Source organism: Lepisosteus oculatus, chromosome 4 (genome assembly GCF_040954835.1).
Source record: "Lepisosteus oculatus isolate fLepOcu1 chromosome 4, fLepOcu1.hap2, whole genome shotgun sequence".
NCBI classification, from domain to species: domain Eukaryota; kingdom Metazoa; phylum Chordata; class Actinopteri; order Semionotiformes; family Lepisosteidae; genus Lepisosteus; species Lepisosteus oculatus.
The window spans coordinates 28,982,734-29,008,766 of NC_090699.1; the positions used below are offsets into that span (position 1 = coordinate 28,982,734).

The 26,033-nt window shown below is 41.0% G+C and overlaps 2 protein-coding genes across 2 annotated transcripts in view; one reads left to right on the top strand and one right to left on the bottom strand.

The window, feature by feature from the left end:
* Nucleotides 1-1,633: 1,633 nt before the first annotated feature.
* On the top strand, nucleotides 1,634-21,375 carry psap (prosaposin). Its single transcript, XM_015346660.2, has 14 exons — nucleotides 1,634-1,743; nucleotides 8,913-9,046; nucleotides 9,354-9,428; nucleotides 10,506-10,631; nucleotides 11,526-11,711; nucleotides 12,291-12,434; nucleotides 12,724-12,780; nucleotides 15,345-15,461; nucleotides 16,091-16,183; nucleotides 18,047-18,224; nucleotides 18,403-18,566; nucleotides 18,937-19,017; nucleotides 19,577-19,684; nucleotides 20,082-21,375. Exons 1-14 carry the CDS (start codon nucleotides 1,710-1,712, stop codon nucleotides 20,115-20,117), a joined length of 1,533 nt encoding a protein of 510 aa, XP_015202146.2. The 5' UTR covers nucleotides 1,634-1,709; the 3' UTR covers nucleotides 20,118-21,375.
* A 1,785-nt stretch (nucleotides 21,376-23,160) lies between these two features.
* cdh23 (cadherin-related 23) overlaps nucleotides 23,161-26,033 on the bottom strand; it is a 198,507-nt gene continuing 195,634 nt past the window's right edge. The window contains exon 68 of the mRNA XM_069189026.1: nucleotides 23,161-24,711. Within this exon, the coding sequence (XP_069045127.1) occupies nucleotides 24,382-24,711 (330 nt within the window). The 3' untranslated portion in view covers nucleotides 23,161-24,381. The remainder of the gene's footprint in view (nucleotides 24,712-26,033) is intronic.

Here is a 26,033-nt window from a genome sequence, read left to right on the forward strand (position 1 = left end):
TTGTGATTAGTTAATTGATTTTTCAAACAAGATGCAACAAGAAACACACAACAGTTTCTCCACCTATCCCCTCCTGCTCAGTGCTGCTCCCCCTCTATATTTCTACCTAAGGACCCCTGTAATATAATCAAGCAGCTACTAGGGACAGAGCAGCAAGGGACAGGGAAAGCTTGGAGAACTGCTGCTGATGTAACAGAGGTTTGACTGCATCATCAGCAGTTCTCTGTCCCTTGGAATAACGCCATATAAATAATATACAATGTCCATACAAATAATGCCAAGGGTAATTCCATGCTGGAGTGTTGAAGGAACATGACATTATGGCTGCTAAGCCATCTTCAGCTGTCATCTTAATAACCAAAATAAAAAAAAACAACCAAGAAAACACTGAAAAGGGATCAGTAGCCAATTTTTTTCTTTCTACTTTTCAGCGTGGAATTGACCTCTACTTGTTCTTAGCAGCCCACATGTTGGTCCAGCTCTCCATCTGAACAAAATCAAAGACAAGATCAAGTGATGCCAAGAGAGGGAATGGTGAACAACTTTTTAACTGTAGTCAGACCAGCCAGCTTGATATGTCTCCATCCTGGAGATGCACTAAGTTTAGGAAGTATGTGGTTGGATTTAGAATAATGGGCAGACAGGAAGAGATGTGTCTCCGGAACTAAACTTGGGGACAAAAGAAAAAGTTAAGTCTTGATGCAGATTTCTGCTAGGCAATGTGTTGCTGTCATGGTGAAACACTTGCCTAAAGAGGTTACTGTGTGAAAAACATGGTTAATGTTCAAAATGCCCTTATTTTTGGTTATACTTACAGTATAGCTATTTGCAAAGAAATGCATTGTAATGGGAAGTCCTGTCTCTTTTAGTTTCTTACTAGTGCCTTGGCTTCCCTTTTCTCTTCTGTTTTGACCATTATATAAAGCAAAACAGTTATTGATTTCCCCATGGATCTGTGAGTTTTCTTCTATAGTGGGACAATTCTCTGAATTTGTGGCTCTAGCCAAGTAGTGTTGGTGAGATGAATGGGAACAGTACCAGAGATTTAGAAAAGGGCAAGCAGAAATTCAATCAAGCATGGTCAGAGAAGGCTGTAAATATTCTGTATTGTAAAACTAAGCCTGGCGTCATGTAACTACTGTACTTTGCTTGGTTTCACTGGCAGTGAAGTTCACCTGTCTGTTTTTCAGGTGATGGAATTGTTTTTTTTGTGCAACATTAACCCAATGGTGCCCTTTCTACCCAAATATAAAGGACAGTTTTTACTTTTAATTGTTACTTTTACTAATAATAAAAATATAATTGAAATTTTAATGCATCTTATAATAATAGTGATTATGAAGATAACGACAATAGTAATGTTTGTACTAATTACAACTGTCTTCAATCAACAAATAGTAACCATCTCTTCAAATGCGCTCTTAAAAAAACTCCAGTACGTTAGACGTAGACTTTTTGGCTATTAAAAATCTAGTGATCTTCCCTTACAGAAGGGGGCGATGTAGGTAAAAAGAGCTTGGTTTTGTAAGATTTTCACCATTGTTGAGAATTTTTTTTGCCATTTCTAGAAGTCTATCGATTGTCTGAGCCTGCAAACGTCACTTCCGAGTCACGTGCCTCCTTTAAAAACAGTTCTGGCGTCGGGACTGCGCATTGCAGTAGTTGAAGTTGTTGTGAAAGAGAGTAGCCGGTCACGTAACGGAGAGGACATGATTGTTTTGACGTTTCTTTTAATTTCCACAGGTAATATTTTGATTATGTAACCCCTTTACCATAATATATGTTTCGGAATTTTATGGTTTTGTTTTGGAGTTGCATGATGCTTGTTTTGCTTCGTATTGAGACGATACCGCTGTTTACATCGCTAGGCGGAAGGCTTTATCGGTAAATAGCCATTGTTTTTACGTTAGTGGTGCCGAATACTGCAGTGTCATTTATCTTGGAAAGGTGTTTATTTTATATTATTGTTATTCTGTGTGTCTCTGCTTTGGGTTGAATACATTTTTTGTAAGCCTGTGTAACATGTTCGATACGTCACCGTTTAAGCACCTAATCGTTTAATCCGACGCAATAATTCCCAGAAAAACATTGTACTGTATTATAGTATTTAGTAGCAATACTTTCCGTCTCTGCTACTAAGCGGTAATCTGCTTTCGGTTAAATCTAGTATTTTTCAGAATTGTGGTTAACAATAACAATTTAAATGTGCTATATTGTGTCTTAGTGGGCTGTACGTCTAACAAATTCATTTTTAGCAGAGTTCTACGACTAAGGCGTAGCTATTTGGACCAGTGTTCGTGGTATTGAATTGCTTTGTTTCTCGTTAAAGTTCAACTAAACGTTGTTAGAAAGTAAAAGAAACTCGAATGCATATGGGGGATTTTCCGATTTCAGTCGCGATAGTTGAAATCCCCAGTTGCTATTTTCTGTTTTAGTCAAATCAGGCGGTTTGGGTTTTGAAGACTTTCCTGTTTTCAATACAGCGCAGTTAACCGGCATATACATTTATACAGTATATGTACTGTATGTGATTCATCCATGCGTGTTTGAAACGAATTCAAACTGACCGAAGTGACGCCGCACCCAGTTATTCTCATTTCTTTTACGCGTGAGTGTAACGTGACTAAGTGTACGAAGCGTGCATTTCACAAACAAGGACTTTATTCGCTATCAGCAGACCACACTGCTGTTGGTGAATTTTAGGATTGGAAAAGCATCACGACCTTCAGTGAGTTCACCTCTTGGTTCGACTGCAGTATTGCCAATTGTTATATTGGCAAAATACCCATTACTATTGGATAACGCTGTTGACCGACTAGCTCTAAATAATCCACTGCTCAGCTTTTACAATGACTACTTTCCCAAAACTAGACGATGACCCCTTTGCGTTGCGACATAGTAAGGATCTGATGACCCGAAAGTCTCTGCTGCGCATTTTGTAAAAAAAAACAAAGTATATGCGCTTTTGTGTTTGAGCTGTCAGTTATTGCGTCTTCTGTGCTAACATGTTTTGTAACAGCACTCCTCGATGCGATAGAATTTATCTCCTGTGGAGTATGATTTCATGGCCTCATTTACCTGGAATGAGATTAGGAGAGACAGATATGCTCGACCCAGCCGGTCAGTTGCGTTATCTAATGTTGCAGCTGGACATGGTCGCTGACCCGGGGGCTTGCGAAGTCGCTAGTATGTTTCATAACATTGTCTAGTGTTTCCTTATGAGACGAGGACGGGTCTGAATCTGGTGTTTTCTCCCAGTGTCTATACTTTTGACTGCTTCATGGTAAGAAGTGAGTTCTATGTGAAGAAACTGAGATTTCGCTTTAAAAAAATGCACCAAAATAATAGCATCTCCTCAGTGTATTCGACAGTGAAAAGCAGCCCTTCTGTATACCTGCCAAGCGTGATAAACGCTTGATTGAAACAATTGCCATGGGTCTCTGACGGGAAAGGACACGTTTCTGCTTTATGCTTCGGCTGCATGATGTATTTAGCCGTTGCCTTTATGCAAGGCGATCTGCAGTCGGAAAAATTAGGTTAGGCAAAGGCGGAATGTTGAGAATTCAACACGCTGGGCCTGACAGGTAGCAGGAGATGGAGATGTAGCTGGTTATGTAGTAAGAAAAATAAAACTTGGGGCAAGGCAACATTAACTTATGTGCAGTAGAATTGGTTACTCTAAACCAAAGGAGAAGATTCTTAATTATAATTTGAACAGATATAGGTTTAAGATTTAAAAAATGTAATTCTTGGTAGTAATCTGTGATTCCTTTACGTTCTGAATCTTTGATAATATTTTTGTTAATCTCGGCTAAATCTAAAACTTGAGGGCTGCTGTGACCGAAACTGTGAAGAGGAGCCAAGCCTTCCTCAAATGGTGGTGACCTGTCCTGTTGATCTGGGTGTTTCATTGTCCTTGGTCAGAAGTTCCTGGGGAAAAATGGCAGAAGTGGAAACTGTTTCATCCCTCTCCTGTTAACCACTGTTGTATTGTTAATTTCAATTCAAGGTGCTTTTTTTTTTTTTGTTATCCCACCTCTTTGTGTACTCTTTAAGCTGGTGTCATGGGAAGAGCCTTGCAGATTGCCCACTGCCATGACAGGTTCATTGACACCCCCCACTTTTCCTTTGTGTTTAACACTCTGGCATTGTTAGCAGGCTGGCTTGGACCACAATCGGTGTGAAGCTCCAGTTCACTGTATCCCTCTGCTGCTGCTGTTATTTTAATAGGAACTATAGATGGCGGTCAGCTGCAGCTGGTCCAATACTGGGGCAATGTTGATGAGATCTGGAGTAGGGAAAAGTATCTGCAATGCTGTATCTGATCCAGGTATGAGAGGGGGGGGACATACTGTGTATCGGGAATACTTGATATTCTGGAAGCCAGCAACACTGTATTTCTGCCTTAAGACAAGATCACTTTATTAGCCCTATACAATTTCTTGCATTAGGGATTTCTTTTCACATACCCCAGCTTGCTCCCCATGAGACACACAGACAGATGGAGAGAAACTTGGGGTCAGAGCGCAGGGTCAGCCAATAATATGGCACCCCTGGATCCGCTGGGACCACTGCTCCGCCCCAGGTGGCTTAAAAGGAGTAGTAATGGTATCAAATGCACCCCCTACATTCTTCTAATGTGTACAAATTCATAACTGCACTAATTTTCCACGCACACCGGTGCAGTGGCTCTGTGGCTAAGGATCTGCGCCAGTGGCTGGAAGGTTTGCTGGTCCCGTGACTGGCAGAGGAATCCTACTCTGTTGGGCCCCTGAGCAAGGCCCTTAACCCCAACTGCTCCAAGGGTGCTGTATAAATGGCTGACCCTGCGCTCTGACCCTAAGTTTCTCTCCCTGTCTGTGTGTCTCATGGAGAGCAAGCTGGGGTATGTGAAAAGAAATTCCTAATGCAAGAAATAGATTAGGGCTAATAAAATGATCTTGTCTTAGGGCAGAAATACTTTATTGGCTTCCCAAATATCAATTATTGCCGACATACAGTATCGTGGGGGTATGCAAAAAAGACAAATTCCTAATACTATAATAGAAATTGTATATGGACAATAAAAGTGATCATCTGGGGTGTTGAGCACATTCCTGTTTGTCATGGAGAAAACTGTACCAATATGTGTTTTTTAAAGTTGTTGATCCTGGACATAGGCTTGTTTTATTTCTGTGAAGATGGGAATTACCAGAGCCTGACATACTGGTATCCTAATTTTTTGCTAAACCCACAAATGTGGATCTCTTTTAAAATTTACTTCTTAAAGCAGTTTAAAATGTGCACAGTAAGTGCTGATGTTGCACTGAGACAAACGGCTATTTTTGTGTTTGGTGGTGGGCATATGCACCAAAAGACAAGGTTGTATCTGACATTTTGCTTGCTAGCAAAAATGTTATCAGAAAACAAAAAATTCTTTATACAGTGGACCCTGAACTTTGTGTATCTGTGTTCTGCAGAATGAGATGCTGACTTGGGAATGTGATATTCCTTATGATGTATAATCAGCCTCTCCTGCTGGCTTACTGCTTTTTTTGGTTTATAACGCAAACGCTTCTTTTGCTCTTTTTCCACTTTTCACAGCAGCTTCATATCTGATCTTGTTAGCCAAGCCCTTTCTCCAAATGATTTGATTTTTACATAGTCAGTAATAACAGCTTGAAGTGGGTGAGAGCACATAATGTGAAACTTTTTAACAGTATTTTTAATTGATGGGTTATTTCAGGTTAAATGCAGATTTCAGTTTATTTATAGTTTGTCACTTGTACTCTTGCATGTTTTCCTGTGCAACCTAGCATGCCCTGAGAGGAGCCTAGAACAGAAGTGTGACTACAGCCCTCAAAGGTGCTGTTTGGAGATAATGCTATTTGAAAATGGTATGTGTGATATATTATAGGGGCATATTTTTGCTGTAGCTTTCATTTCCTCACCGAGTGATCTTTGAGGAAGCTGATGTGCTGCAAGTTTTTTTTTTAATTTTTCTGAGTTAATTAATGTGGAAGTTTTTTTTTAATATATATCCAGCATCTCTCACCCTTGTTTTCCACCTTCTGTGTGCTGCATCACAAACTCCACTCTGATGTGGATGGTCTTTTTTCAATCGAGATGGGTGTTAGAGTGGTTAGTTCTTTATATGGCCTGGTATATAGCATAAGACCTAACGCGCTCCTCAAAGTGCCAGGCATGAATAGTGGTACTCTGAATATTTTAGCCTAATGCAATGCTAGTGTTTTTTTAATCTATACATTGATACCTTATGTACTACAGAAGGTACTGAGTGACATTGGCTGAGTGGAACTGTGCCCGGGTATGTTGGGTGGATTATGGAGAAACATGCCGATGCTTCCTCTCCTGCTTGTACATTTATATTCTGAATTTCAGTAGTATACTCAGTGAAACACTTTTAATCTTGTTCTTTCACTTCTTTTCTCTGTGCATACCTGTTCCTTATATTCAGCTCAACGCAAGACAGTGCACCATCCTTAATGTTTTTTAACCCTTTCTGAAGAAAGATACCATTTAGAGATGAAATGTTCTGTCTACAGTGGCATATCTGATGCTTTTTTTCTCCTTGATGCTGGGATAAGTTGGCTTGGAAGGGGCTTCTAATATGAACTCGGAGCTGCTGTGTTCAAGCCTGTAGTGCCTGCATGGTAGAAGACTAAACAATGAAACTAGTTGCTAACAGGTAATTAATAAAATCCTATTAAATCTTAGAGACATGTTTATGCCTCCATCAGTGTGTAATGTGTTCTCTGCTCTGCACCTTGATTGCCTTCAGAGAGCTTTTGCAAACTGCTGCTTCCCTAGAGTGGGTATCTCTGTATGTATGGATAATTTGGCTGTGCTTGAAAGCCTCATTCTTTTTCATGAGGAAAAGGGGTTAATTGGTTTGGTAATTTAGCTTAATTTGAGTCATCACTCTCTTTTTTTCCCCATCTTGTCTTGGCAGTAACTCTTCACAGAGCTGGTGAGATTACCCATTTAAAACAGACCTCTAGCATTGGATTAGACCTTTAGCTTGTAATACAGCTCGTTTCCTCCTTTATGGTGTGACTTTTTTACATAGAAAAACCTTCATATTCTTTGTACTGAAAGATGACGTCAAATGCTAGAAATTCCAGAATACCTTGTTTCAGAAAGTCTGTTCCTCAAAACACTTCCTTATTCTTCAGAAGATGTCTGTTTTTGGCTGTTCACTTTCTGTTCCCATATTCCAGTATGTCTGTTGGGCATTTACGTTTGGGTTGGTTCAGTATGTAAAAAAGGTTCATCATGAAGGCCACTTAAGAGAAGGCCTATTGAATTCATTTGTTCACCCTTTCCCCGATTTTAATATATTTGAGCTACCATTTAAACCTAATTTGAATGTCTGAGGGTGGGAGGCAATGGGAGAAAAAACAAATCAAACATGGACAACATGCATGCTCCAGGGTTGAGCCACTCGGTTCCTGACCCTGCCCTGCTCAAGAGAACAGCGTCTGTGTGCTGCGAGACTCCTGGCTCACTGTTCCTGAGGACTCAAGTGTGTTGTGCATGAATCACTGGAAGTCTGTGAAAGACTGGGCCCTTGTGATTTAAGATGACATCATCAGCCTTTTGTTTCCTGGTCAAGTCTCATGATGCACAGTGTGAATAAATGTGCTTAAGGTGACTTAGTAAAGTGGGGGAAAAATGGGGAATTTATTTGCTGTCGTGTATAAAAAAAAAATAACTTAAGTCATCTTTTTACTATTTGTTACAAAGTATATTGAAACCAGTGAAGGCTTCCTGCCTTCTTTTACTACTTTACACACTTGGCCAGTCCTGACTTCTCCACCTTAACAGGGGATAGATGAGCTGAGAATTTCCCTGCGTCAGAGCACGGGGTCTGCTGATCTTCTCTTCCTGCTGCCTCACTGCTTTTTAAAACTAGGGGTGGCAAAGCTCAAGGGCAGTGTAATGCTTGAGCCATCTAGCACAGAGGTCCTGGTAGCTAAATTTGTATTTTCTTTTCCATGGTTATTAAGCTTTCATTTTCTGAAGTTAATGACATTTTCCAGATCTTTGAAATGTTCATATTAAATTTGATAGCTTTGAATTGGATTTAGGTTTAGAATTATTGCGTTTAAATATTTCCAAATGTTACTTTTTAATTGAGTTGATAATCTGGGAAGAGCTTTTGATTTTGGCACCTTTTCTTATGCTCATCACATGTTCCCGTGACAAATGAATGCACAATGGGCTTAAATTATGAGCCCATGGGTTTCCCAATAGCTCACCAGCTATGAATCAACTAATTACCACAAGAGAACAGCTGGGTATGAAAGGCACAATTATTCCTGAAATCCTGATTAATGGTAAATAAGTTGTGTTCAACAGGTGACTTTATTAATAGCTGTTTGTAAGGCGTGTCCAGCCTTTGAGTATTAAAAATCTGAAATTGAATTGGAGGAAATCTGGTTGTTTTCATTGTTGCCATAAGTGAAAAGGTATTGCTGTGATTTGAAGAGGGCTAAATGAGATTCTTTAGTTGAAGGGAGGTGATCTGGGTGAAGGTTCTTCAAGCCATTATTTCCTCATTGTTAAGCAGTGACTTATGAAATCTTGACCTTTGTTGTTTTTGCCTAATAATTGTAGGTTCTAGAATGCTGTTTGCAGTTTTGCAATCCTTGGGGTTTTTTTGGTCTGGGGTGACTGGAGAGTCATGTGCTTGACCCTAAGGCAATTTTGAGATCAGGACTTGTTTGTTGCAGGTTTCAGTGGCTTGCTTTTGGTTCCTGCTTCTTGTGTAACCTCCAGGAAGTGAACAATGAATCTTTTCCTTTAATCAGCATAAGTCCACCTATTATCTTTACACAGGAAAGGTCTAGTTGACCTGTTTAACCCTTTTCTGCATTTTATTTTTAACATGTGCATTTTTGCTCCTCTAGCTGCAGCTTCCCCTCTGTTGGGGAAGGAGCAGTGTGCCAAGGGCCCCCCCTACTGGTGCCAAAATGTCAAGACGGCCTCTACCTGTGGCGCTGTGACCCACTGCCAGCAGAACGTCTGGAACAAACCCACTGCTGTGAGTTTACAGTGCACTCTAGCCCAGGGTAGTCAAGCATGGCTCCTGCAAACTCCTTAAGTTAATTAAACAATTAAGGATTGATTTGGCACATTGTGTGATGTGAAGGTTGATAACCACTGCTCTAGCCTAATACATGTTTTGAGTGATTCACATTTTCAGAGTGCACTACCCTTGTAGCACTTATTGAAATGCTATAAATGTTTTTAAGTGATTGTAGCTGAAGTATAAGCCTTATGAATATTGCCAAAGTTCTTTCAGTCCCTCCAAGAGAATTTAAACCTGGTGTTTTTTTTCTTTTGTTCAGAAAACTGTGCCATGCGACTTGTGCAAGGAAGTCCTCACGGTGGTGGGCAGCCTGTTGAAGGACAACGCCACTGAGGTAGCGTTCACAGAGGACAATGCCTGTATTGTTTTACTGGCATTGTAACTCGTACATTCAAGTCCACACTTAACTTGGTGGTGTTCAATCTGTCAGTTGATGACAAATCTTAATTTTTAATGATTTAGCCTGTGTGGTTACTTTTTCTGCAAAAAGAAAAATCAATAAAATATGCATCGGATAACGGCATGTGGCAGTGCTAACCAATACAAGTGTCCGGCAGAAAATCTGAAAATATAATCCCTGTGATATGAAGGTGGAAGGCTTAAGCTCTCTGCAGAGTTTTGCAGTTATTGGCAGTATCATAAAAAGCTGTTTTCACCCAGATTAGAGGCACATTAATCAAACCTAACTTCATTTTAAATAATATGGAAGTGTTAAGAACTGCAATAAATCGGAGAAAAATGGCGACTGCGTCTTTACTGTTGCAGTATGTGAATAAAACTGGTAAAGTGGTAATCTTGTATACTGAAAGTAAAGATCGCAACAATGAGTGAAACAAGGAAAGATGGTAATGCATCTTGTAAGCAGGATGCTGCAAAACATTTTCCCTGTGTACAGAAAACCTTCTAAACCCTTAAATCACGTTAAGGTTGTCACCGAACTGATGTTTATCAAGAGGAATGTGTAAAAGTTTGCTTTAACAAATAAAACAATCAAATCTTATTCTGTGCTTTTGTGTGGGTACAAACTAGTTTGGATACCTGTACTCCTAGGGGAAATGAAAGTGGTAGCGTATGAGATCCAGTGATTTGTGGAAATTCTAGAAATGGTAATTATCTTAAAATCTCATGTAACATGCTCAAAACGTTACAGAAGAAGGAAACGCAGCTTGTCTTCAATTTAATTATCTTCGCCCCAGATTGCAGTGTTAGCAAGATCTTCATATAGCCCTTTGTTTTTCAGCTCTTGTCATGGGTTTAATCTGTACTTAAACGAAAATCAGAAATTTCTGAAATTGGAAATTAGTTAAATCCATTACTTCATGGAATGTTTCTGTTTTGTTTTTGCAACCTCTGGCAAACCTTAAAATTGCAACCCCAAGTCCTCATTCATTTGAAGTCTGTGTCTTCCCAGGCTGAAATCCTGGGTTATCTGGAGAAGGCATGCCAGCTGATCCCAGATGCTGGCTTGTCCTCGGAGTGCAAGGAGATGGTGGACAACTATTACCCCGTCCTGATGGGCATCCTCACGGGCGAGCTGGTAATGGGGGGCGGGACACCGTGCTCTAGGGTGGGCTTTGGGTTCAGATAAGCTGGTGACCAACTCGCATTCCGTTTAAGAGACCTGGGGCTAATTCCTAAAGGCATGCTCAGAGTAAGACGTGAAACTTTATACGAGTAAACAAATGTACTTCAATCCTGAATGCTCCACCATTTTTGCATGTTTGAAGAACTGTGGGAGAGTAACACACTGCCACAATTGTTCTAGGTTTGAAAGAATTTGTGCAAGATGTTATTTTCCTGTAACATCTCTCTGGGATTGTTTTACCCTGAGATATTGCAAAAATGAATTGAGGTCGCAAAATTTTAAAATAAGATGCATGTTTTCCTCAGCTTTTCTTCACAATACTAGTTAGTATTTGTATACGATGCTTCCTGATAGGAATATTACAGCAGTGTGCACACTTGTACATAGTGATAAATAGGATGGATGAGTTGATATTGTAAAATTTAAAGGCTTAAATCACCTGAATAAGTCACTTCATCCGCTGTAATTTTAACTTGTCTTCTAATGTTTAGGTAGTGCTTTTATGCTTGTATCTAGAGGAAACAGTGGCTTGTCTTATTTCAATGAGTGATTCCTGTGTTGGTGAAAACGTTTAATTTATGCCTGTTTGAGTGAATACTTTGAGAATGTTCAGAAGAGCAAAACCAGGACAATATGAATTGTGAGTTTTACACATTGTAAAGGACACATTTCTGAATTGGATTACCATATTTTAGTTTTAAAAAGTGACAGAAGTGTAGGTGCTTAGTGTTGCTTAACTTCTTATAGATAGACAAATATTTACTATTTTTAATATAATTAAACGAGCATTGTCTGACATGACCGAGTTAACCGATGTAATGGGTAGGTGTCTTACATTCATTACAGGAGGACCCCAACGCAGTGTGCTGTGCCATGGGGCTGTGCAGGTCACTGCAGAAGGAGATGGCTGAGGCTCAGATCCTTTCCAATGAGATCCCTCAAGTTGACCTTGCTCAGCGATTGTCCCCATTCATCGCTAATGTGCCCCAGCTGCTGTACCCTCAGTCGACCCCCAAGGAGACTCCCAAGCCGGTGAGGTCTGCTAGGAGAATAGGTTGGCATAATCGGAGAAGGAATCCTAGATGCTTCTGTTCTGTTCTATTGCATGTCTTAATCCTGCTGTTAACTTCAGATAGTTGAACAGGTTTGTAACGGGTTTAAGAGACCTAAGGTTTTCTTACTTCTTGGCAAACATCTTGTGTAGACAGGGATGTTTACAATCTAACCTTCTTCTTACCCTCCAAAATACTTGGAGGGAGAACGGCAAATTTGGTTGAATGTTTTCTGTGTTGATAAATGCTGGTAATTGTTGTTCCCCCAAAGATCACAGTTTTCAAATGTGGTCCACAGTGTTCATGTGGAATATCGGCCCTATGACTTGCTTGGCACCTTTTGAGGACCCTTTGCTGCCAGAGCTACTTCCTTCCTCTGGTTGATGCTCCATCTGTTGTGGAGCTTGCAGTGTAAATAAGTAGTAGTTGATTCTGATAGTTAATCCAAAGCTGCAGAACACAGAGAAAATGACTTTAGAATTCCATGTGAGTGCAAGGAGGGCACGATTGTAGTTTTATTTTAGTTTGAGATGTTCTTGCCTTTATTCCCCCCCTTCAGGAAAATGGTGATGTTTGCAAGGACTGTGTGACATTCATAAAGGATGCCCAGGACCAAGCCAAGTCCAACACCTCTTTTGTCAGTGCCCTCATCAGCCAGATCGAGACTCAGTGTGACCTCCTGGGGCCAGGCATTTCTGACATGGTGAGAGGATGAAATGAGTAGAGAGAGGGATGGAGGTGTCATGGGGATGACTGGTGATGTAGTCTTCATCCCTCACTGCAGTGTTAAGTGTTTAGTGGAAGGTGGGAGTTTTTCTCATTTTAGCACTAACAATGTATGCAATTTGGCAATGACCTCTTCTGCCTGTCTTTTTTTTTCATTTGAAATTATCTTGATAGTTTAATTGTATTTCAGTCTATAATCCCGCTAAGCAGCTGTTGCCGTTGTGGGTTTTCACCATGTTTGATAAGCTTGTGTATATCTGTTTCAGTGTAAGCAGTACGTTGGACAGTATGGTCCTCTCGTCATCCAGCAGCTTATGTCCATGGTAAGTCAGCTGGGCTGGGTGGGAACTTGGAGTGTTACAGTACAATATACATTACAGTATAGCACAATGTTGCAGTGCCCATGTGTTCTTGACAACCTGAGGTCTAAAGCTCATAGAAAGTGGAGGAAGAGATTTTCTTTGCAAAATGACACTTTTACAGCTGTGTACAAGGTGGGCACCTGGGTGGTTCAACCACTACTTTAGCGTGTTTGGTATGCAGGTGGATTCCTGCTCATCTAGGAGGCAGTACTGGTAATTGCTGCATCATTGTGACCAAGATGAGCCAAACACCAGTCTGCAGTTGAATGAGTGCAGCTTGGTTTGGGTGGGCTTTATTCTACCAGGGATCTTTTGAGAGCTGCATCATTCTTCTAATTATCTCCTATAGACACTGCAGGGCTCACACTGAAAAATGCAGATTTGGAAGGAATCCATGCATGGTCTGAAGTGACAAACTTGGACAAATTATTTTTGTAATCAAGTGCCAGGGTGAATCCAAATTGGCAGAGTTATGGGGAAAAAACACAAGCTTTTTGGGTTTGAAAAGGGACCTTGGTTTCTTTTGCAAAATCTCATTATTGGTTGCTCTGTACTTCTGTATAACTGCATTTTCTGCAGCAGACAGGTCTGTTTTGTAGAATATTTTACATATTCATCTATATTGGTAAAACTCCCAATATTGTACTACTTAGAGTAATGCTGCACAGTACTAAGTGTCTCATCCCTCAGTCTTGCATGCTTGGTTTGTGCCTGTTAAATTGTCAGTGCCAGAACTCTGGTTTTGTTACCGTTCTGTGACTCTGAACTTAAACCTGTCTAACTTGATTTCAATGCAAGATAAAACTCAATAATTCTTCTGAGAGTGAGTTTCTCCACAAAGTAATTTAAAGAAAACTCTTATTGAGACCTTCGTCTTTTCTTTCGCAGCAAAAAAAAAATCAGATCTGGGTAGCATGAAACACTGTTTGGATCTTAACATTCCCTTTAGCTGTGCAAGCTCATTTTGATTTTTTTTTCAATTCTAAGTAAACCTAGGCCTGAGCAAGATGAGTTTGTTGCCAATTATACAAAATTGCTGACTACATTTTTGAAAATGGGAAAACGGAGGCTAGCATTAAAACTAAAAAGGAATTGGAACAAAACATTTCTATATGCTGTGGATCTTAATGCAGTCTTGTGACTTTCTGGTTCTTTAATCACCTGTTCTTTATTTTTTCCTTTATGATTATTTCTTTTTCTACTCTGTTCCTCTCCGATCTGCAGGAACAGGTAGGTGTTCTGTCTCTGTAGCTTTCCCTCTAGTTACTGGTTGACTTGCTGTGATGTAGTGTGGTAGTTCTGCTCACCTCTGTAGCCACTCACCCCCTCCCCCCCCCTCACCTGGTGCCCAAGTTAGACACTCTGGACTATGTGGGAGAGAGGGGTGGTTGTATAAGGTTCACTGTAGTGGACTGCATTCCTGGTTGATTGCATGGGTATAGCAAGTTTGCAATGTACTGCATTTACAGCTTTGCATGAGGATGGTTTAACAATTTCAAAGATCTCTTGGAGTTCACCTCAATATGTTACTGGTTATTTGGAGCAAATACATGGAATGGATGATGTTACCAGACCTCTCGTAGTCTCGGCACTCTAATTCAATACACTGCAGTTTCTAGATAAATGTGCTAATAACTGTTTTGCCATAATGAATTTTCCAAAGCCCAGGATTTTTTTAAAGCAGAACAAATATTTCTAACCCTCTATCCTGTGCCTCCTGGCAAATGGTCTTTTGATAAAACCCTAGCTTTCCATTAATTCCTTTGCTTGTGGTTCATATTAATGCATGCATGTCCATGCATTAATCATACAGGAATCTTCTAAAAATGACTTGAACTGCTTGTATCTTTCAAACTGGGAGCAGGAATTTCAAGGAGTGCAGATTGAGGGTTATAAAGAAAATACATTTTCTGTAGATGCTGGACTTCACCCCCCATAGTCTTGTCTGGTACTGGCCCCTGGTTTTAAAAGTATAACAAGATGTTCTAGATATTACAACTGTCAGCTGATGCATGGATGAAATGGGGCCAGGTATTGCATCTGGGATAGCAAAGATGGTGACTGCTTATCCCTTGCATGTCTGGTGTTTTTCCGCCCTCCCACTCTGACCACACGGCATACCGGTGGCAGTGGTTTATATTAAGAGCCAGACAGCCACTGTTTTTTTTTTTTTGTGTTTGAGGTCCTCTGTTATGAATGTGTATTAATATAGTACTCTTTAAGCAAGAGATATACATGTTTGTGTTTTGGTCGAAGTATTTAATTTCAAAAGTAGTAGAAGTATTTAAAAGTCATATTTATTACTTTTACCTGACCAAATCACAGCATCAGTTGGATATTTGTGCAGTAAACCTGGAAATATTGGACAAATTGAGAAGGCAGACTAGTCCAAAATGTTTTCTGCCTAGTCTTAAATCTAGACTCGTGTTTAGTGCTCTTTAGTAAACTTGTTTTCTGTACCCAGGCTTGTCTTGCATTTCACCAACATAACCTGACTCTTACATTGGTGTCATGCTTTTTTGTAGGCTCCAGAAGACATCTGCAGCCGGGCTGGGTTCTGCTCTGTTCCCATGGAGACCTTGGTAGCAGCTAAGCTCTTCCCAGCCAAGGTAGTGAAGCCTGCTGAGCTCAAGCCTGCCAAGGTAATGGCAACATATGCGCTTGCATTATCCCATAGGGAGAACATGAGTAAAAACAGTTGTACCCCATTCTATTGCTGGACAGCCAAAGACTGCCAGCTAAGTGAATTTTGACTTTGCAGTATAACCAAGTAAATAAGTCTCTTCATCCATACTTTAAAATCAGTAAATGCTTTATGTGGCCAGCTTAAACCCTTATATAAGAAACTTGCTTTAAATTTTACTCTGAAAAACTGTAAATTAAAACTTTACTAGCATAACTGATGCATGGTCTATTAAGAGGGTCTCTGAATGTCCGGAATGTATGGGGGAAATCTGTAATGCTGTCTTGGGTATATAACCAACAAGAAGAGACCATTTAATCCCCCTTCCTTTTACTAGGAAGTAATCTGCCTAGCAACTGAAACAACATGCACTTATTTCTGAGGAAAATTTCAAGTCCTAGAAAGTTTGTGAATTTGTACACCCTGTTTCTAGTCTTTAAGAAGTGCACAGTTAGACCACATTCCTTCCAGAGTGATCATTTCCACTCTGTAAAAGGACTTTACATCTTAATTGTTAGTCTGTAGTTTTTATAAGGAATAAGAACATGAAATGTGTGGGACTGATTCTGGTCATTCTTTTCTCTTCAGAAGCTGGTGAAAGTTGGTGAACCCCCACAGTGCACAGTGTGCGAGTTGGTATTGAAGGAGATTGAGAGTATACTGGAAGGAAAGACTTCTGAGGTATGCTGTCCTCGCCGTACATTGGTAGTGAGGGAGGATGAATCATCTGTATGTATTTTTGAAAATGTGATTGTATCAGTACATATCTATCTTGGATGCTCATAAACTCCAGGGGCTTGTTTATAATATGTTAAGAGTACAAACATGGTCTATAGCCACCTGGCACTATTGCAGAACACCACTACATAGCATTTATTCACAGTCGGATATATACAGGTACAAGAAAAAGTTTGTGAACCCTTTGGAATTACCTGGCTTTCTGTATTAATTACTCATAAAAAATGTGGTCTGATCTTCAACTAAGTCACAATAATAGAAAAACACAATCTGCTAAAACAAATAACACAAACAATTGTACTTCTTGTCACCATTGAAAACATCATTTAAATGTTCACAGTCCATGCTGGTAGAAAATATGTGAACCTTTTGTATTTTGTTAACTGGTAGAACATCCTTTAGCTACAATAACCTCCACTAAACGTTTCCTGTAGCTGCTGATGAGACTTGCACAACGGTTAGGAGGAATCTTAGGCCATTCCTCCATATGAAACTGTTTCAGTTCATTGGTGTTTCTGGGATTCCTTGCATGAACAGCTCTCTTCAGATCATGCCATGACATCTCATTTGGGTTGAGGTCTGGAATCTGACGTGGCCATTCCTGAACATGAATTTTCTTCTGTTTAAGCCATTCTGTTGACTTACTCCTGTGTTTCGGGTCATTGTCTTGTTGCATCACCCAACTTCTATTCAGCTTCAGGTGATGGACTGCTACCCTGACATTCTCCTGTAAAACTTCTTGATACAATTTTGAATTCATTGTTCCCTCTGATAGCAAGCTGTCCAGGCCATGATGGTTCATTGTTGGGATGAGGTTTTGATGTTGGTGTGCAGTGCTTTTTTTTCTTTCAAACATTGTGCGCGTTTCTGCCAAAGAGTTCGACTTGACTTCAATCCATCCACAGAGCATTGTCCCAGAAACAATTGTTGTGGAACATCCAGGTGGTCTTTTGTAAACTTGAAAAGTGCAGCAACATTGTTTTTGGAGAGTGGTGGTTTCCTCTGGGGTGTCCTTCCATTAACACCATTCTTGTTCAGTGTTTTTCTTATAGTACACACGTGAATGGAGACTTTGGCAAGTTCAAGAGAATCTGCAGGTGCTTTGCTGTTACCCTCGGGTTCTTTTTCACCTCCTTCAGCATTGCATTCTGCACTCTTGCTGTGATCTTTGCAGGACGCCCACTCCTAGGGAGAGGAGCAACAGTACTCATTTTCCTCCATTTGTAGGCAATTTCTCTTACTGTGGATTGATGAACACCCATGCTTTTAGAAATGCCTTTTCAGCTTTATGCACCTCTATAATTCTTAAGTCCCCCTATATTTCTTTTGATCGGGGCATGGTTCACATGAACGGCTATCTTCTTTAGAATAGCAGTCTGTCACTAACCAACTCTTGTGTGCCTTTTTTTATACGGCATGGCACCTCCAATCTCATGTCATTGATTGGATCACCCAGCTCTAATTACCTTTTGGAGAAGTCATTAGCCTAGAGGTTCACATAGTTTTTCCGACCTAGACTGTGGATGTTTAAATTATGTTCAGTACAGACAAGAAGTACAGGTTGTTTGTGTTATTGGTTTAAGTAGGTGGTCTATTATTGTGACTTAGTTGAAGATCAGACCACATTTGTATGAGTAATGAAAAAACTCAGGTAATACTAAAGGGTTCACAAACTTTCTTGCAACTTGACAAGTTATTGAGCACTTTTACCTTTCCCAATCAACACATCTTGTTGTAGGCATGTATATTCTTTCACAAACATTTCGTTTTGCTACAGCATCTTTCTCGCTCTCCTCCCCACCCCAGGAGGCAGTGGTGCATGCAGTGGAGAAGGTGTGCTCCCTGCTGCCGAGTGCCCTTTCTGCTCAGTGTCGTGACCTGATTGAGGTCTATGGCAAGGCTGTGATCGAGCTGCTGGTGCAGGAGGCTGACCCCAAGACTGTGTGCACCCTGCTGGGGTTGTGCCGTGGCCGTCCCTATATCCGTGAGTTTTGTCGGATGTGATGTAGGATCCTGCTCCAGATGTATCCGAGCTGTGGGAATGATTCAAGAGTATTGCAGCTGAATGTTCTTTCAGGCTTTTAAAAACTGCATTTTTTTTTTCTTGTTAATGTCCTGTAATGTGGACTTATTGTCTAATTTGTTTTTCTTTAACCAAGCAGCAGTGATGGACAAGGCTCATTTCCAGTTAGGTGGGTTCTGTGACGTGTGCAAGATGGCAGTGCGCTATATTGATGGTATTCTGGAGCAGAATGCCACAGAGGCCCAGATTGAGGAAGCAGTGAGGAAAGTGTGTAACTTCTTGCCTGAAACAGTGAGGGACGAGGTAAGTGTGCGGAAAGAGTCTGAAGCTGTATAGAGAAGATGGTCTGAACAGAGAATGGGACAAAAGAGAACCGTGACGGTGTCTGCCCTAAAATATTTAATGTGGTCAGCTACAGTGACAGCTGGTTTATAACTGGAATTTGAGGTTTCTCCTTATAACACTGACTGTCCTGTGTGGTATATTAGAATATCTGGTTTTTGCAGTTACCTTTATAGACCTACATAGAAGCCACCAAGAATCTTTTAAGTAACTGATTACTGTGCTCATTGACTTGCATAGGTTGTGTGTGAGACAGTCCTGCATGTATTGGCTTGTTCACCTTCTGTGCTCTGTAACTGTACCCTCTGAGTGCATCTCCCTCTCTGTGCAGTGTGACCAGCTGGTGCAGCAGTACGAGCCCCTCCTTGTGCAGTTGCTCCTGCAGATGCTGGACCCAGACTTTGTGTGCACGGTGAGTTTTCCTGTTTTAGCCCTGCTCTCCAGAGACCAGTATGACTGATTGCAATTTCCACATGTATTCAAGTAGTGCTCTTCTACATCATCAAATATTCAGCCATTTTCATAATTTAGTTGGATACAGTAAAATTAACTGGCCTGTTTTGAGCAACTCATGAAACCTGTGTCCTGTGGAGCAGTGAAATTTATTTAGTTTTGTCTATGCATTGGTTATCTGTGGGAGCAGATAACATGTATATACATCTGAGAGTGTTCTGGCTGAAGATCTTCATGCTTTAAGACCCCAGGAAATACCCTATGTCCTCAACAGTCGACGACAATGTTAGTGTTCTCTGCTCTGCAAGGTTCCCTATGTTTTTTGTATGTGTATCAATTTTCATTTCTTAGTAAATTGGCTACCCTACTTGTATATTACAAGAACAGCATCATGGAGCGATTGATGCACCTGCTGAGCGGTGGTGTACAGTCTTGGCAGAGAACATAAGTAGGATAAGCTGTACAGTCTGAGTCTTGTGCCCAGTATAAGAGGTCTGCTGTATTTCCTGACCCTTCAGAAAGTTGGTGCCTGTCCTGATGCTCTGAAGTCACTGCTAGGAACAGAGGAGTGCAGCTGGGGGCCATCCTACTGGTGCAAGAACATGGACACTGCATCTCGTTGTGATGTGAGTATTATAATCTTTCCCATTTCTGTGTCTCCTTGTATTCTCTGCCCAATGAGTCTGCTTTTGTCATGGAGTTTAAAATCTGGGTAACTTTGGCAGTCTCTTATCTCCTAGTAAAACATAAGTGTTCCAGTTAAGCCATTTATTGAAGCAGAAGTCAGTTTGCTTTGTAGTCCTGGTAAACCTGTAGACCCAGTGATCTTCATCTCCCTTGGGATCTCTGTTTTTATACTGTTACCCATCTCAGTCAGATTAACACATTCTTCCAGCCATGTTACAATTTAGAGACCTGTAACACCTGGCTGACTCGAGTTAAGACAACCAAACTTTATTAACCTGGATGCTAGTATTTAAGGATTTGCATGAGGAAGAACCAAGTGTGCTTTCTCCTCTTCAGGCTGTTGAGCACTGCAGACGACATGTGTGGAACTAGAGGAAGAGGAGCAGCAAGGACGACAATCTTACCTGGGAAAAATGAAAGATAATGTAGAACTGCTTTGTAACTTTAAATTCGGTCATTTTTTTTAGACTTAAAATAACTGCATTGGGTTAAATGTTTCTTATCCTTTGATGAGCCTGTGTATTGGGGTGGTGTGGGGTTATTTTATATAAAAACCTGTGAGTAAGGTTGCCATGTACTGTGCATAGGCTGTTTTTTTTTAAATATGAACAGGGGAAGACTAGGTCAGTGAGCTTTTTTGTACACAAATCGCTGTGTTGGTGGCAGTTCATATTGGAGACAAAGGGAGTCTTCTGGGCTGAATCAGATGTGTGTGCTGGGGGGTGGCACTTGGTGACAGAACCTAAATTGTTCCCCAGGGAGATTGAATATTCAACTATAAGTGCTCTAAAGTAATGCTTAATAAGTGCTTCCCCTTCTCTTCGGATACAGGGATGTAAATAATTTTTACAGAAATTCTCGGTTTGAAGACACTGACACTTCAGTTTAAATTGCGGTTTGAGGTTTTATGAATCCAGTGCCTTGAGGGGGGAATGAGGATAAACTTTAGCCATCTGGTCTGTACTAGCAGGAGAGTATAGGTTTGTGATGGGTCACCCTGGTCCTGGAACACTATAGTTCTGCATGTTTCCTGGCCTTTTTAAAATTGGAAACTAAAATTGCTCAGTGTGTTCAGCTGATTAAGCTGAGCTGTTAAACTGAAATTCAAGGACCAGGGTTCCTCATCACTGGGAGATGATGAACCAATAACCTTTGTGTGGTGGACCACACTTCCTTTTGTATCGGCTGGCTTGAATTGGGCTTTCATAGATGATCCCAGCATTTAGGCAACTGTTACTGGACTTCCAAACGCCCTGCTGACTTGCATCATGGCAATGGGTGGGTCCACAGGTTTTTGGCCAGTTTAAGTGAAGTAAGTTTTTTTTTCTTCTAAAAAACTTAAACTTGAAAGAGATTGCTTCTAACATGAGCTTGGTGTATTTTGTAGAACTGCTAGATTTGTTGTAAATGAGCCTGAGACCATGTCACCTGTGACATGAGAAAGGAATAGCGTGACTTGTCTGTCATGCTGTCTGCTTTTCTTTCCTGCAGTCTGAGACTACTTGCATTTAGCAAATTTTGTTAACTTGTCATTGTGCACAATCAACCCATCTTCAATATTGAGCAAATATGGATGTTGCAAATGGATCGAATTGATTTTAACAAAGTTTAAATAAACATTCTAAATCCACTTGTTGTGCTCCTTTTGCTGTGCTTTATGTACATACAGTAAGGCTTCAGATTTTATTGTGAATGAATATCACAGGGATGAAGTTGAGCTTCAATGTGAGAAATACATTTTATGGGACAGGGCTGTAAGGTGACCTTCAGATCGCACACATCAGGTGAAATATCTTCGCCCTAGCAAGTGTCATCCTACCCTTCTGCCCATAAATACGAAGCACTTACGAAACCAGTCCAGAAAGATTGCATAGTCACCCAAGCCTCTCGAGTTCCAATATATGGCAAAAAGTTCATCATTCTTTGTGTATGATGCCCTGCAGGACTTCATCATTACTGCACAGAAGCAGCACACTGGGTCCTTTGCCACCTTAAATCCTGGCACTTGCTTCTCCACCTTCGAGATGTATGTCTGCAAGGGCATTTGGTTCCTGAACAAGCCAGTTTTCATCTTGTTCCTTCTCATTGAGGAACTTATTTAGCTTCTTATGAAACTTCTGTGCCCACATGAGCAGCCAACAAATCCCACTCATGTTATGGAGGAAAGTTTCTTGAAATTCTGTTTTGGCAAATGTGAAATTTGATAGGATTTGCTCACTTATTTAGTTAATACCTTATGGGGGAAAACTAAGCTTATTAGTGTTGTAATAAGTGAGGGTTTTAAACACTTGTGCAAAATGCAAGACCCTCCTATATTTCATTAAGTACAGCTTTTAGTCTATTCTGATCTATACTAACGGATCCAAAGTGCATACATTCCCCAAACTAGAATTTTTATTCATCTGAAATACATGTGCAGTTTCTTGCTACATTTGTGTACTGGAAATTTTTACCATTACCACTGGGGAAAATGGGAGCTTTTACATTACAAGAAACCTATTGTGTTAATAATGGGGAAAACTACATCACTGATGTGAAGCATGCCACTCATCTCTTAAAAAGCATAGTATGACATCTTCCATGCATTTCTCCAGCTTGTTGTAAGTGGTTAAATATGTGGCACTGCTGCTGTAAAAAACATTGGAAGCATCTGTGGAGGAATATTATAAAGCTGGAATGTCTTTAATATCCTGAACCCCTAGTTCAATTTAGCATGGCACCCACAAGTGAAGTGTACTGTATTTTCTCTTGTTATTTTTGATCCATTATGCAAAGGAGAGATGGCCATTGCATATTTCTTTTATTACAGACCATTCAACAAATACCCCATAGCCATAAAAAAACATACAAAAAAATACAAAATGAAAACGGCACACACACCAAAAAAAAAAGACAGTTTTGTTCATCCACTTGCACTCACTTTTGGTAAATCAGCATTTCATCAAAAAATATTGAAACATAACTAAGAAAAGATGTCCTCAGGTAGTGGCAGTGCTCATTCTATGGACAACTCCCTCTTTTGTTAGTCTTGGAGTTGAGCAGAGACTGTCCACTGATGCAGGCAGCAGTCAGTCTGTTTAAATTGCCCCATGCTGAGTAATCCCAATGCCAGGACTGCATCTCCCAGCTCAGCCCCATTATTAGAACTTAAGAACAATTAAAAACAAGGAGGCTATTCAGCCCATCCAGCCCATTTGGTAGTTAATAATAGCTGAATGATCCCAGGATCTCATCCAGCTGTTTCTTGAAACAGCTTTGATATAAGCTGTGGCCTGTCTGGGCAAGTGTTAGGGTGTCTTTAATATCTAGATGTATGCCAAACCTCTGTGGAACTCTTGTCTCATGTCTTCTGAGGAGATATAATGATCCGATTCACCATTTCACCAAAGATCACTTAATTTTTTAAACAAAAAAAACTGCATTCTGGCCTGAGCCTGTTTGGATGGGAGGAGTACTTCTGATTTGGTCAGAGGCAGGGTCATTGTAACAGTCCATATGACCCCATGACCACAGATCTGTTGCCCTAAGCTTGAGAAGGGTAGAATGGTGTGGGTTCCCCCCTCACAGTGATGTAGAAAGGCCATGAATACCTTTCTGTCCATATTCAATTTTCAGAGTCTTAAATTGAACAAAACAACTGTAGTTGTGGCCTGTTGCTGGTTTGATTGTGTGTGCGGTCAGAAGCACGTCAACCTGGTTCACTTGTCTTCAGGTGGACTTCTAATGTCTTCCTTTTGCCCCAGTCCTTCCCTTTTCTCCTTGAGAGCCAATGGTGCAGTTGTGTCTGAGGAACAAGCCTGGTAGCTTAATGTTCATTTTTAACATGAAAGTTTCTGTCAGGACTTCTCATTTTCCTCCACACAGGGTCAGAGGCCACTTTCACAGATTGTGGAGCATTGGCCTCCATAAAAGGTCTAGGAAGTGCTTTCCACATATTGTCCTCTCTGGGTATATTCTGGGATTTGTGACCTTGTAATCTATTCTTTTTAAGGATGGATTGACCCACATCTACGGATAGTGATTCTGAAGTCAATCTTTAAGGTTTTCCAGCCAATGGGACTGAAACCCTGCCACACTTCATGTTGACTTGGACCAGGTCTCTCTATTAAACCTTCTCTCATTTGGTGTGCTCTCAATGGATTTGTGCTGGAGATGAAGGTTGGACCATGAAAAACTGAACATATACAGTCCATAATGATCGGCCTGGAAGGAACCTGGTAATGACAGGACCCATTCATTGAGCCAGCTGCTTGATCGAATGACAGCTAGAGCCTCCAGGAGACATGGTTGCAGAGCAAGAGCTCGGCAGTTTGTTGCTCTCAGAAACTCATAGTGCTGCTTTCTGAAAACAGCTTCTACTTCAGTCAGGAGGTCTGTTCCCACAGGTCTTTGACTGATGAAATGCACAGCGCTGAGGAAGGAAAGGGCAGTTTGTGGACCATGCCAACCTTGAACTGTGTAACTTCGGACCGCACACACGCCACAGTGTCCCCCTCACTGCCCCTCTCTCGTTAATACCTTCTGTGGAGGCTACTACTCTTCCTCCATACCCCAGGGAAGAGACTCGGGGGTAAGAAAAGAGGAGAGAGGGCAGTAGGGGGGGCTGTGGCACTCAAACCAGCGAGGCCTCGGCTAGTCATAGCTCTGTGATCTCCAGTGGGCTTTCCATGATGGTCTCTCTGTTCTTGTGCAGTGGCGTGGACTTGGCGGACTCGGTACGTGCGTTGCGGTCACTATAGGGGCCCGCCTCGCCATGCAGGGCTTCCAAGGAGCGGCCCAGGGCACGCTGGTCATCCTCAGGCAAGCTGTTGAGGTCAGAGGTCAGCAGAGTGCCTGTGCTCCCGTGCACAGCATGGATGCCCTCTGGCCCACGCAGCTCCACTGGGTGCTTGTGCTTGAAACGGAGGGTCCCGCGGCCTCCTGACCCCTGGTCCTCATCATCATCATCCAGGTCACTCTGGATCAGCTGAAAGCAGGAAGTAACCAGGGTCCCACAGGGGCAGGGACATGAAAGAGAGAATAAAAGGATAGGCCATTAGACTACGCACTGTGGATCTTGGTATAGAAAGAACACAGGAGAAAGTTTAACAGATATTGTACACGTACAGCGATTGAGAAAATAGCGACAGAAATAGAAACAGTACTATGCTCTTTTACTGTAAAGTATCAGATTTTGTATTATAACGTAGATGCCCTAATAGATAGCCTATTTCTGAAAAGGTTTTCTACTCTTATAATTAAAGCTATTTACCTTCTACACCACTTACTGTCATAAGTCTCATTGGCCACAAGAGGGCACTAATGTTCTTGTTATCAATCTTACCAGCAGGGGTAGGTGCAGCAGTAGTACTGCACTGAGTGCTGTCTGCAGACTGAATAATATTGTCATGAAATGGAAGCCATATCCTATTAATTTATATTTGTATGTTAAAATTATACTGTGCATTAGTTAAACCTTACTGAAATAAGGTGATTAACTTTTATCACTACAAGAAGTATATTGCTGTTATAGAGGCAGTACAATGTATGACAGCCTGATCTCCTGGCGATGTCAGATCTGGAAGGAAACTCTTTTCTAATGCATTACAACAATACAATATAATTGACATATATGTTATGAATCTGTCACGCAAAGAATGCAATGCACTATGGAAATGGAGCAAATTCTACTCTGCACAATGCAAAGAATTTCTCTTTGTGCACTCCCTTATAAGGAACAAGTAATAGGTCTATTCCATACTGAAAAGAGAAGAGAGAAAACTGCTTCGGCTGTGAAGCCTCACAGCTGAGGAAAACATCACAGCCGAAACGTTGTTTTCTCTCTTCTCTTTTCGGTATGGAATAAACCTATTACTTGTTCCTTTGCAGACTACACATGCTGATGCAGCTACCCACCTGAACTACTTGTCCCTTATAACTATATGTAATTGAACTCAACTAATCCTGCCCACATGCAACTACCCTGACAAAATTTTGAAGTAAAGTGGATGATCTAAGATGGGCTAACCAGAATGAGTATTATCACTGTTCTCAAGAAAGGGTTTGTGAATTTGAAACTCAAGTTGATTTTTTAATGTGCTAACCTGAAGAAGTATCTTTGCCTAGAGTGTACAAAGTGAGTACAACACTCTGAAAACAAGTAGAGATGTAGAGAGTAAGGCACCTAAGAGAGTAAGTGAGACAGCCTTCTGTAAGGGAGTCCAGAGAGTGAGACAGGGCAGCCCTCTGTAAGGAAGTCCAGAGAGTGAGACAGGGCAGCTCTCTGTAAGGGAGTCCTGAGAGTGAGAC